Raw genomic sequence first — 13222 nt, 5'->3', positions numbered from 1 at the left:
TGTTCCTCAATATTACAAACTTTTTGAATCTGCTAAAAAATTACTTATTAGAAAAATTGTCCACGCAAACAATAAACACAATAGTTTTTAACTATTAAGTTAAAAGATAATGTAAAGCACCTAGCAGAACTTTCTTAATAGTTAAATTTAAGATTTTTTTTTAATCACATAATTAAGTTGTTCCGTGCATAAAAACAATCGATAAAAAATCTTCATAAGTCAGTGTTGCGATTCCTCTCTTAAATTTTTTTTAATAAAATTTTAAAAGGGAATAGTTGCTATATATTTCAGGATATACTCGTTGAACATCTTTAGCGGCGAATCCTGAGGTAAAGCCCTTAAGCATAACGCAGCATTGAATAAAACTACCAAAATTCATAACATGTGGCACTAATAAAGAGATTTAGAAAATTTAAAATTTAAAAAAAAATAACCTGAAATAAAAGTAAAATTACTTCTGATCTTAAAGATGTTTAAATTTAAAAATAAATTATACTATAAGCTTTGTGAAAAACTGCGTTAAACTTTATGAACTAAATTAATAAATTTATAAAAAGCATTATGAAAAGGTTTTCTTAAAATATAAACGTTTAACTTAAGTAAAAAGTTACTAGCTAACAAACTAAAAAAAAACATAATTACTGTGCGATCGAAATTTTGAAACGAGCGACTGGCAAAAAGGATATGACAGACGGTAACCAAATTGGTTTAAAGCCTTTAAGATTTTATGCTTTTTTTAAATGAAATTATAAAAGTCGAGTATCTTAAACGTACTTGATGGAGCTCTGAGGCATCGATAACGCCGTTACGATCTTAATAACAAAGTAGTTAAGTATATAAAAATACTAAAAAGGCATATAATAGTATATTTTACTTTAGTTTTTAACCTTTATCAAAGTTTTGAAAACATTCCCTCCATTTTTGGACGTATCCCCAAAGTGACTTAAATTCTAGAGAGATGAAAATTTAAAAAACAATTTAATAACAAAAAAAACCTTCAAAAGAAATCTGTCCATCTTTGTTGGTATCATAAAGACTTAATAGTAATCTTAAATTGAAAAATACGTATTACATATATAAATGTCTTATTATTGCTAGCAAACTACAACAAATATGATTGAAAACCTGCATGTTTCTTGATTTATAATATCGTCCCCTAGAGCAACTCTTAATTCTTCATAAGAAATAAAACCATTTCGGTCCCTAAGAATAAATTAATAAAATTTAACCGCAAATTTATGAGTAAATTTTTTCAAAGGTAACGACCTATCCACTCGATAAAATGCTTGTCTTAAATCTTCTTCACTTAAGTTCCCTTTAGGTAAAAGGCCTTATATATAAAAACATTGAAAAAGTAAAGTTAGAATAAATTTATTAAGTTAAACCCTGCCCGTACTGGTATGGAGTATAACTTAAGGTATTTCCGTAAGAAGAGTGCATCTTAATTTCGTAGTTGTATTAAAAAAAAATTTTTTTATTTCGAGTAAAGGAAACTTAAGTTAAAAAGAAATTTGGACGTTTTATTTTATTTTTATAATATCATATTTAATTACGAGCTAACCTTAAACTAAAATTAGATAGCTTCCTTAATTCCTGTTACACTACTTCTAAGAGGTTTTCCAGTTCGTATATAAGGTGCTTTTCCCTCTCCCTCCGTGAGGGTTAGGTTGCGGTATACCATGCCTACGCCGGTGCCGCGGTGCCTGCGTGGGCTTTTTAAAAGTAGCAAATGATTTTTTGCAATATTGTAACGACTGAGAGGAGTAAGGCTAAATAACTTATGTTGGTGTACCAAAACAAAAGTAAATTGTGTAACATTGGATGTAAAAGTAATGTTTGAATTACCCTTTATAAAATGTTTTACGTAATAAGTTTTGTATAAAAACGTAAAACTACACATGTACTAAATACTAATTTAATCAATATTAACTATTAATTTTTTTTTTAACTTTTAATATTGCACGGATATAACTTTTCCCCTTTTATAAGACCTGCTCTCAGGATTCTTGGTGATTATTCTCTCTCTCCAGTTATTATTTATTGGTCCTTTGCAAAAAGAGTGTGTTGAGTAATAATTCTAGAGCCAACTTTATAAAAGTTTATTTATAAACATTATTTTAATAATTGGACGAATTGTACTTTTTTATATATAACGTTGAACTCGGTTTTACGCGTCTGGTTTATACTCAAATCCGTGCTAGAGGGAGATTAAAAATGAATACTCTGTAGATCCCTTACAGCATTATATTTATCTTATTAGAAACTATATCTATCACCCTATCCAATAAATTTCTCCCCACATAAAACCTTAGCTGATGTGCGGTATGAGGGATATTCCCCTCTATCAGATATCAACTTATATATCGAGACAATTTCTTCCATTTATGTCCTTAGCATTGAGTATTGCTAGCTGTTTAATAGTCACTATACGCGATCTCCCGACGGTATATTAGAGTTCACTTATTAAAACGTAAAACCAATTAACAACCTGGTGTTTTCTTAATAATATTTTTAGAAAAAGTTAAACTTCTAGTAAAAATGTAATTCTATTTATAATTTGTGTTACTTCATATTTATCAAAACCTGAAATGAAGTTTGAGGATAACAAACTTTAGTACATAAATAGAAATTTACGCTCATAGCTATAATCGCAAAGATAATACCCCTTTAAAAATTGGTGTAAGAATATATGTAACGCTTAATTTTTTATTGTCAAAAATCAGTTCAGTTTTTTTTGAAGGTAATAAATTTCCTCTAAATTTTAAATTCTTTTTTTTTAAAGCTATTCTCTTAAAATAAATTAATGCTTACGAGAATTATTTTCATCATAATATATGCTCAAATACTGACCTGTCATAATGTCCTTACACACTTTGACCGCGCGGATTTTTGATGTATAAAAAAGATCTCTTACAAAGTTTGTATAAATAACTTATAGTCATTAAATTTCTTACTTTCTAAATAAATAATATAATAATTATTCAAATAATAGGAGGTTATTTTTATAATGTAATAAACCACAATTAAGATTTATGAAGTAACTTGCTAGGAGGGCAGCTTTTTACAGCCACTCAAGGGAAGAAATTTTGATTTTTTTTAAGTTAAATAAATAATTTGAACTTTTTAGTTAAACTTTTATTTATTAATTATTAGAATAATAAAATAACTTTCTAGATGTTTAAATCTTATAAAAAGAATTTTTTCATAGTAAAAATACTATAACAACTCTACTATAGATGTTTCCGCGCAAAAACTTTTACACCTCGTCTCTTTATTTTTAAGGGAACTATTCTCTTCATTTTTTTTTAAGTAATTTTGCTCGCGCAGAATATCGACGGAGGTCGGGTTAAACACGAGTCTTGCAAATTTGTATAACACTACAGGAAAAAGGCATGTCCATGTGGTGAGCACCAAAGTGGCCCAAAAGGCGAGAGTTCCTAGAGATCCTTGAATGCACGTGGCATAATATTAATGAAACAGTATGAACTCACCCTGCGTGGCGTGCATAACCCCAAAGAAATCTGTGTTTGGTATGAATGCAGGAATCGAGTAGATATACCTATTGTTATTAATATCATAAAGGCAGCTGAGTAAAGTATAAAACTATCTTTTTTTCTTCATTATTTCATATTAGTAATTTTTTAATCCAAAAATTAAAACAAAAGGAAACTTACCATCCAAATATAAACCACGATAGTAGTGAGATCCACACAACGCAATGGTTGACTACGGTCCAGCCGAGGATATCCAGCGCCAATGTACAGGTAACAACGATAACCTTTGTTAAGTAAAAAAATGTGCTTATTATAAAGAAGTGAAAAAAACTCCTTAAATTTATAAATAAGTTGTATTAGTTATAAACTAACAAAACGGAGAATAATAGTTCTAATAAACAATAAAATTTTAACTACCAATGAGGCTGAAACCAAAGCAGAAAACCAATTAAATCCCGCCATTTTCCCGTCTGGAAGTACTAAATCAGCAGCTGCTCCGAAAGGCAGAAAAAACAACAGTATCGAATGAAAAAAACCTGGAACGTGCCAATGTTACTAAATAATAATATCAACAACATAATAATAAAATAGAATACCGAGCAAAAAACAATAATTGAAGAACATGGCTTTGTTAAAAAGCAAATTTCCCTGGCCCACACAGTATATATCTGGATTGGCAAGGGAATATTTGGTGCCAGTGTCTTTTTCAAAAACAGCCACGGCCATAACAGGCATTGAGGTGAAGACAATATTGTACAAAGTCACAAACCTTCGCAGGTAAAGAATAATTAGTGTGAGGAGAAAGCTAAATTCATAAAAAAAAACGCAGTATATTAAAAAAAAAAAAAAATAAATATAATGAGGCCAATAACTAATTAACACCGGCCTTTAACACCAATATCTTTTCTTTGCTGCATGCATGAAAAATAAACGTGCCATGGATCGTAAATGGTAGCGCCGCTCCATCCGGTGTAAATTTGGTACCAGAACTGCACGAGGGTAAAGGCAAAGTTTTTATAGAAAAAATACCTTCAAAGCAAAACATAAAAGAAATATAAAGTTAACAATAGCTAGCAAGAACCGTAAAAACTTTGACATGCGCATGTACGAGAGGCGCCCGTGGACCAATAACAGACGCTCCAGAAATCGAAATTGGGCAATACTGTGGATGTTATTAAAATAAAGAGCGTTATATAAATAAAAAATGGCGGGCCTGTAGTCTGCCGCTAGAACAGCCTGTCTGCCCTCTAGACCCGAAATTCCCACGCCAATGTGGGCAGCTTGGATCATGCTAACGTCGTTAGCGCCATCTCCAATGGCCAAAGTAATGGCATCGCAGTTCTCTTTAACGAGCTCGACCACCATTGCCTTCTCCGAGTTGGATATTCATAAACATATAACGAAGTTATGCTAAACCAACTTTTTGCAGTGGTGTGACTCTGCAGCAAATCACAGCCTTGCACGCCTTCGCCACCTCGAGAAGTTCCAACTTTATATTATCCTCGAGGGCACACGACAGACAAACCCCGTCGATCACGAGGGCCTTCTCACCTGAGCCAGGCGAGAAGATACGATAACCACGAAAAGTCGAAAAGCTTCAAAAAGCGGTCGTATACAGTCTTCGCTAAGTTGCTCGAACTGCTGCTGCACGCCGTATATAGTCTCCAGAACGCGACCCTTGGCGTTTCCCGAGAGCACAAAGATATGTTGGTCGTTACGAAGCAGCTGGCACGCAAAGCCTATATTAATGGCCGTCTCTTGCTTGTCGCCGGTTAGAACCCACACGTGCAAGTCTGCTTTTCTCAGATTGGCGATGGTATCGGGCACGCCTTCTTGCAAGCGATCCTTGTTATAAAGTACTTCACTGTTATTTATCGAAATCCAAAAGGAATAAGGAAACTTCAATGGCAGTGAGCCCGAGTAGCTCCAGGTTATGTTCAATTTTATTATTTATTTCTTCCACTAGTAAAAAAAATGAGCAGTTTATATTACTATCTCCCTTAAAAAGCACAAGAACAGTATTTCGTGCGGTCGTGAAGCTCCAAAGTAGCCTTCTGTTGTCTCTCGAACCAGGCGTTAAACTCGCTCTCAGCAAGCACTCTGCAGCAGCCATTTCTTATATGAAGCCCTCTAAACACGTGCACACATGGCTACCTTTCCGCGAGGGTGAGGATACGGAGGCCATCAGTGGCGTACTGCTCCAGATGGGCGTTTGTCTCTTTTAATACTTGACTATCAGAAACGCAGAGAGGAAGAATGACATTATCAGCACCTAAAAATCATTAAAAAAAATGCTCGCTTTCTTTTATTGTATTCGCTAGAATGCCACCCAATTAAATTCATTCTTAGTTATACTAACAATTTTTTCAATGACTCGTGCATTGCGGTTGTACCTTTTGTCAGCAGACGAATACGATTATCGGGGCATCGTACGATAACAGACATGCGTTTTCTTTCGCTACTGAATTCTAAGGTACTTAGCACAACGTACTCTTCTTCTTTGCCTTGCACCTGAAAATATCAGAAATATTTTGCTCAACAAAAAGTTATAATAGTGAAAGTAACTCCACAAAAAGGGGGACACCTCGATAACAACTTTGCCACATTTTCTAGATTTAAAAACAAAGCCAAAGTTTCTTGCGGCAGAAACCAATGCGCCTTCGTCAGGAGACTGCGCCGCATACACGAGATTTCCTTTTTCCCCTGAAAAACCTCAATAGTAATTAAGAAGAAAAGTAAAATATTTTAAAGTTTATACATTTTCCCCAACCCTCGCACTAACCCTAATTTTAACCCCTAAGTTGCCATTCACTATATAGTTTGCCACACTAAAAGGGATCTACAATTTTTCTTCGCTTATAATTATTAATATAAACAAAAAAACACGGAAAATAAATGTGAGGTTGTCAAGAAACAAAAAGGTTTTTTAACACCCAAACTTGAATTCTTAACTAATAAAGTTCTTAAAACAAAAAAAAAAATGCTTTCATCAGCTTTTACAATCAATTAACTATTAATAATAAAATATTGGAGAAGAGAAGTGTCTAACACTCAATTTGGACGGAGTGGCACAAAGCAAGAAGCCGGAAAAAACGGTAAACGTGTTCGTTGGATGGGTCTTTAACTAGTTTATACTGTTTTAATAATAATTATATTCATAATCATAATAATAACAGTAACAATAGACCAATATTGTATCAGCAAAAAGAAAATTTGGATCAGCCCATTTGTTATCTGAGAAATCAATGTTGGGAACAGCAACGCCAATTTCCTAATAATTAACAATAGAAGTTAGAAAAATATAAAAATAGTAAAAATTTACTATAGAAAACTCTACTAAAAGAGTAAATATATAACGTAGAAAGAAGACCTGTCTCATGCGCTTTTTATAAGCACGTGACGCTTCCGTCTCTCCGTGTCCGTAGCTTACGCCTTTATATGTATATATACATATTATTTAAATATAAAAGAGTCGATATCTATAGGTAACACCTTTGATGCTACACTTGATAAACCTCATTATATTTCTTGTTAACGTGCCCGTCTTATCCGTAAATATATAATTCACTTGTCCAAGCTCTTATGAAATCGTGGTAACAAATAAATAAAATATACGAGAAAGAAAAAGAACATTTGTAAAATTATAATGAAATACTCAAATTCTATAAATGCCGACCTTCATTCAGAGTGGTGGTCCTGGCAGCACCCGGCGTGTCCGTTTCAGAACAGTAAAGCTGGAGGTCCGAGTCGATAAACCAAGACTGAACAAGTCTATATAATAGTAAAAATAATGATAACTATAATAATTATAACTGTTTACCGAATAAGCTCGACGGAGACATATAAAGAGATGGGGATCAGGCCATTATATAGGCCAATGGAAATGAACATCCCCAAAATAACAACGAGTACTGAGTCTTTAGGCTTGTCCTTGAGCGATAGAAACAAGAGAAACTTCTTACCAGTTCCTATAAAGGAAAAAAGTGTAAATAAAAGTATGCATTAAGTTTGCTTCATTATATAGTAGCAAAAATTTTGATAGAAGTATGCATCATTATACTATTAGCATACCTCCTTCCCACACACAACGAGATATAGAACTTATTAAGCTCAGAAGAAGGAGAAGCAAAAAAATATAGATGATAAGCGTGTTTGTTAACTTTTCCAGCTGTTTAAAGAAATATTATAAAACATTTCAATAATTATAAAGAGCGTAAAAGAAATTAATAATCTTTTTTATAATAAAATAAAATAAATGCAACAAAACGTAAATAAAAATTACTATTATTCTGATAGAAATTAATAAACATCAACGAAAAAGTATATTTCAAAAAAATATATAACCTTTATAATAAATAAAAATATAATCGGGAAATAAACTATTATAGTAAAATAATAAAAAGCAAAGAGAAAAAATTAAAAAAATTTATTACAATGAAATATATTTTTAAAGCGTTTGTTATAAGAAAAGTTATCATTTATTTTTTACGTTCTAAGAAACATTATTTCCTTCACTTTTTTTGATTCACTTTTATGGGGTTGTGATATCCAATATATATATAAATATTATTAGTTATTATTTTTGTGTTTCACACATCTCTTTATTATGTTTAAGCAACGCAACCTAGGATAAATTACGTATTAATGTTTTTGTAATTGTATTAACATTACCCAAAAAAACTTTTTAAACCTTCTTATATATTTTTTTGCTAGTAAAAAAAAATCATCACAAAAAAAAATAAATAACTTTTGTTCTCTTGAGTCGAGGGCCTCCAGCGTTCATCATGAGTTTTGTATCGTGCCCACAATAGATGCACACGCCATAAATATACGCACAGTTGCGTAGCTTCATGCCCTTAACAATATAATGAAGAAATGTGCGTTAATAAATAAAATAACATACTATATATTTATAATAAAACTTAAAAAAAACGAAGTTTTACAAAATAATACATAAAAATACACAATAACTTTTAAAATGAAAAAAAGTACCACAAGTCCATAAAACTTATAAATAAAAAAATAATAAATATATAAAAATGATCATTAAAATAATATATAAAATGAGAAACAACATCGCAAGTTCATAAAACTTAAAAATAAAAAAATGTAAATATTATGAAACAATTCATAAATTAAAATATAATATTAATGATTATTACAACATAATATTAATGATAAAATATACACAATAATCATTTAAAAAATAAAGTAAAGGAAATCTAATATCTAAAAATTTATGATAATATTAAAATTATTGTATAAATAAACAATAGTCATTAAAAAAAAAAGGAGAAAAAGAACACAAAATCACAAAATTTGTAAATGTTTTTAAAAATTATTATAAAAAATGTGGTAGTTTTATATAATCAATATAAAATATAAAAATTGGAATATTACATATTTAATGACATTTTAAATTATAATAAAACATTTATTTATAAAATGTTAGGGTTAATAAAATGAATAATAATATAAAAAATTAGTTAATAAGTATGAAAAAAAAGGAATCTAAAAATAAAAGAATTTTAGAAAATGAAATAACTAGTAAAAAGTTTGTAAAACTACATACTGAAAAAGTTTTCTAAAAATAAAAAAAAATATAAAAAAAGGAAAAAAAATTGTACAAAATATATAAATAGTCATAATAAACAAAACGCATCAATGTATAAATACTGACTCGTAAAAGTAATTGTTCGATGCTCACTGAAAAACTGTGAGGCTCGTTGTGGATTCGAACTTTTCCGTTAAACTTGTGCAAATTATCATCCGGAGGCTCAGAAGTAATAGTTGCTATAAAAATAATAATAGTAATGATAAGTAAAATGTACGTATTTATAGATTATATATATAATTAAAAAAAAAAGAAATTTTAACTTAAAAAAACTACAAATAATAATTGAAAACTTCAATTAAGGATATTTATGAAACAAATTAAAAAAAATAGAAAAAAAAAATAAATTAATAAAGAACAGTTTAGTAAATATAATAATAAACAAAAACAATAAAAAGTAAACTAAAAGCTAGCATTATAAAGAAAATAATATAGACTTCTATTCACCCTTAAACTGAGATAACTTTTCCTCGTTCGTTAAAAATGAAGTTCGCATGGAGACTGTTTTAAATTTCAGATTCGTTTCTCTTTTAATTATAAAATTTTTTAAAAAAATAATATTTTTTTAAGAATGAAAGGTTTTATATAATTTATAAATAAAAATATTAATACTAATAAAAAATTTATAAGAAAAGTTTTGATGTATTATTTGAAAATTATTAAATAATAAACATGATAATATTTATATAACGATAACAATGTAATATCAAATAAAAATAATAAAAGTAAAATTTATTACTTTATTATAACATGTAAAAATATGGCAAAAAAGTTTGTAATAAATTATTAAAAAAGAATTAAATCTTTAAATTATATATTAAAAACATAAAAATAGATATTTTTAAATCCAAGTATAGAAATTCAAAGTAAAAATATTAAAAATATAGTATCATAACATAAATTTATAATGTAAATTAAAAAAAATATTGAATATGATTATAATTAAAACAAAAAAACACAAGAAATCAGTTTTGAAATAAATAAAAATTTATAAAAGAAAGTTATTTTAACTAAAAATTAATATTACCACTTTACTACATATAGTGAGAGAATGCATAAATTTTGAACCTTAAACTTATTTAAGAAAAATAAAAAATTATTTTAATATTAAAAAAGTAGTTAAAAAAAATATTATATAGTTAAAACTTTACCCGTCCAAATCAGCCGTTTCTACATAAGCCCCTCCATTTTCAGAAGCGGAGTAGAGCATAAGCACATCCGCTGGAATAAAATCATTATTGGAGATTTTAACAATCTCACCAACTAAAAGTTCGCTCCAAGGGATTTTAATAAATCTTGAAAGTATATATATTAAACAGATATCATACAGTTTAAGGTATATAATAATTACTCATAATTAAGAAAATAACTTAAAAAAGTTTATTGAAAATAAATGATTTATGCTGATTTGATAATAAAAAGTTACAAAGATTTGTAAAATATAAAAAATCAAAGATGAAATTTATAAATAATTTTTTGTATAAATTTATATAAGATCGCTTTATAATAAAGCTGTTAGGTATATAAACCTTAATCTAATTTATATTTAATTAAATCTTAAATTAAGGAATTCACAAATATCGTGATTTCATATCTCTTTCAAGTTGATATTTAGTCCAAAAACTCAAAAACAATAGTAATTGTAATTAATTAAGGCCTAAAAATTATCTATTTTATATATGTTTCCCCATAATTAATTTTAAAAAAAGCATCCTTTAAAAATAATAATAAAAGTTTGAAGACAACTAAAAATTTATAATATTCGTACTCTTTATAACGAAGAACAAGAACTTTTTTATAATTGAGTTCTCTATCACTCCGATGACGTTTCTGAAGTAAAAAATTGCAAAATATGATAATTTTTAATAAGGAACAGTGATTACATAATCCTCTAAAGCATCTTTCACCATTGAAATTAAAACGACAAAAGATAATGGAAATAGCTCAGCAAAAACAGGAAACACGGCCACTTCAGGAAAGAGCTACAATTTAGCTATTAATTAAATCCATACCTTATAACAAAATAAGTACAGAAAACCTGTATGATGGCTAAAAATAAAAAATAAAGATTAGCCACTTTTGAAAATTGCTCAAATAAATTTTTGGGAAGAAAGGTTAGTAAAGAGTATTTAGCCGTGGAAACATAGTTATTCTTTGTTATGTAAAAAAAAAAGATTAGTTTATAATAAGATAAAACAAAAAATATTTATTAAAAGAAATTTAATAAACTGACTAACGGCATATTTAAACTCCTTATTTTTTATGGGGTCGTTAACCAAAACAATCCTTGCTAAAGGTTTTCCTTTTTTATCTCTAGGAAGAACCTAAAAAAAGTTAAAAAAAGAAAGTCTTTATAGCACTTCCCAAATTTTCAGCAAAATTTCCAAATTTAAAATAACACGTCTTTTCTTTTAATTCATAAATAAAACGATAATAACGGCGCATCATTACTGCGAGGATAACTTTTTTAAACTATATATAAATAAAAAATAATATTACTAAATTCTATTTTATATAATAGAATAAAGCCATTATGTTTAAGTTTTAGTAAACTTAAAAAAAGAAAGCATCACCAAACTATGTTGTTCAGACATTGTAGACATAAAGGTATAAAGTCCAAATATAACTTAATGCATAATTAAGATTGATAAGACAAGCTAAAAGTTGTAGACGTAAAAGTACAAATCCCGAATATATCGTTTTCTCTAGTGCATTACTCCAATTGATAAGAAAAAAGAATTACAAGACAAGTGCTAACTGGAGTTATCTAAATAAAAGTTTGGTGAGCGAAAACCTCAACCCTCGATTACCCAAGAAACCCTCGACAGTCCTTTGTAAGAAGGTGCAGTTTAAAGACACTGACCAAAATAAAAAAGATTAATTGACACAACACAATGAGGAACGAAACCACTAATGGAGAAAAATGTAAATTTTGTTTAATTTAAAAATTAAAAAGCTGATGGCCAAGTATGTCTAAAGCTTAAACCGTTTAAAAAATCATGACGGACGATTAATTTCCTGTTATAATGAGCTTGTTGAACCTTTCAATATATTAATACCTATGGTTTATATAAAATTAAAATTACAACGATTCTTTATTGATCTATAAGGGAATATATAGTTATTAATATATTTAAAAGGGTCTAACATATTCACCTTAATCAGATAATGGTTACGAAAGTTAATGCTTGTAAATAAGAGACTTAAAAGGAATTTGGGCTAAATTGTTAATGCAACATCACTTATATAGTATCTGAGGCTACGTGCTTGTCCAAAGCCACTACTCTCTCGAGTGTAGTGCAAGGCCATTTTATTAAAAGATATTGATTCTCCTACTTATTTTCTTAGGTTAAAAGGCGCTATAGTTTAAAAAGTATGCCAAAAATCAAATAGAGCAAATATGAATACGAAAACATGGAAGCTTATTGTATAGCAGAATCGGAAAAAAATGTTATATAGAATGAAACAGAATGAAAAAGCGAATTAAAGAATAGGTAATGTCTTCATGATTAGTTGCATTACTTATATACTGAAACTTTAAAAGTATTTTGCAGCTTTTAGATATGTCGGGAATATCTTAATTTAATATTTAAGAGTTTTATATAATAGCTTTTACTCTATAATAGCTCCACACTACGTAATAGTTTAACAAAGCAGTTACGAAAAGTTATACTTGAATTGAGAGTGGGTTTTACATATGTTCGCCAGGTTAAGTCTCGAAGGTATAAATCCAATCATCTTTAATGTAGCGATAAGCAATTTTAATTTCTAACCCTCTTATTCGAAGCGTCACCTTTATATTATATACTTTATCGCTTCGGTATAGGTATATAAAATTTTACTTTAATTTAACGCTTGAAAAAATTTCAAGGAGTATAGCCAATGTGTTCAGCCATGTACAAGCAATGGAGCTAGAAAAGTAAACTAAACTTTATATGGCCTCCCAAGAAGATATATGCATTTTTGTTTTGTCTATATTGGAAGATCACTGCCCCGAAGATTCATTAGTTAAAATTAAATAACCCATAGTGGTTTTATAATCGTAAAAATTAGTCCAGTTGGATCACAATGGCAATTATCTGAGAAACTGTTGTCAGAATATTTATTACACCAT

General features: G+C 28.8%; 2 protein-coding genes across 2 annotated transcripts; both read right to left on the bottom strand.

The window, feature by feature from the left end:
• Positions 1 to 165: 165 nt before the first annotated feature.
• LOC135146470 (peflin-like) lies at positions 166 to 1440 on the bottom strand. The gene is made up of 9 exons (XM_064078617.1): positions 1386 to 1440; positions 1267 to 1330; positions 1126 to 1203; positions 996 to 1048; positions 888 to 950; positions 775 to 812; positions 643 to 715; positions 299 to 390; positions 166 to 238 (listed from the first exon to the last, which is right to left on the bottom strand). The coding sequence occupies exons 1-9, from the start codon at positions 1438 to 1440 to the stop codon at positions 173 to 175; spliced, it is 582 nt and encodes a 193-aa protein (XP_063934687.1). The 3' UTR covers positions 166 to 172.
• Positions 1441 to 3216: 1776 nt separating this feature from the next.
• On the bottom strand, positions 3217 to 11766 carry LOC135146447 (phospholipid-transporting ATPase ID-like). Its single transcript, XM_064078603.1, has 31 exons — positions 11682 to 11766; positions 11346 to 11432; positions 11147 to 11260; positions 10992 to 11090; positions 10877 to 10938; positions 10260 to 10403; positions 9556 to 9635; positions 9175 to 9287; positions 8242 to 8349; positions 7566 to 7662; positions 7315 to 7462; positions 7171 to 7265; positions 6987 to 7073; positions 6865 to 6926; positions 6682 to 6765; positions 6544 to 6628; positions 6079 to 6197; positions 5888 to 6005; positions 5649 to 5766; positions 5512 to 5594; positions 5395 to 5456; positions 5111 to 5339; positions 4915 to 5045; positions 4708 to 4862; positions 4576 to 4656; positions 4431 to 4523; positions 4091 to 4263; positions 3912 to 4030; positions 3675 to 3778; positions 3492 to 3559; positions 3217 to 3437 (listed from the first exon to the last, which is right to left on the bottom strand). The coding sequence occupies exons 1-31, from the start codon at positions 11709 to 11711 to the stop codon at positions 3217 to 3219; spliced, it is 3369 nt and encodes a 1122-aa protein (XP_063934673.1). The 5' UTR covers positions 11712 to 11766.
• Positions 11767 to 13222: the final 1456 nt, after the last annotated feature.

This window comes from Zophobas morio, unplaced genomic scaffold (assembly GCF_036711695.1).
Source record: "Zophobas morio isolate AGI-343-1 ecotype UQ-CSIRO unplaced genomic scaffold, CSIRO_AGI_Zmor_V1 ptg000228l, whole genome shotgun sequence".
In the NCBI taxonomy this organism is placed as follows: Eukaryota; Metazoa; Arthropoda; class Insecta; order Coleoptera; family Tenebrionidae; genus Zophobas; species Zophobas morio.
This window is presented reverse-complemented; position numbering and strand designations above follow the sequence as displayed.

Bases quoted from the DNA above. Each gene is read 5' to 3' on its own strand.
- LOC135146447 (XM_064078603.1), bottom strand. From the start codon at position 11,711: ATGTCTACAATGTCTGAACAACATAGTTTG. The intron at 10,404-10,876 runs GTACGAATATTA...TATACTTTCAAG, and splicing joins CTTGTTCTTCGTTATAAAGA to ATTTATTAAAATCCCTTGGA. The intron at 6,006-6,078 runs GTGTCCCCCTTT...TGATATTTTCAG, and splicing joins GTGGCAAAGTTGTTATCGAG to GTGCAAGGCAAAGAAGAAGA.
- LOC135146470 (XM_064078617.1), bottom strand. From the start codon at position 1,440: ATGCACTCTTCTTACGGAAATACCTTAAGTTATACTCCATACCAGTAC. The intron at 391-642 runs GTAATTATGTTT...TCTCTTTATTAG, and splicing joins TTCAAAATTTCGATCGCACA to TGCCACATGTTATGAATTTT. The intron at 239-298 runs GTATATCCTGAA...AAAAAATTTAAG, and splicing joins CCGCTAAAGATGTTCAACGA to AGAGGAATCGCAACACTGAC.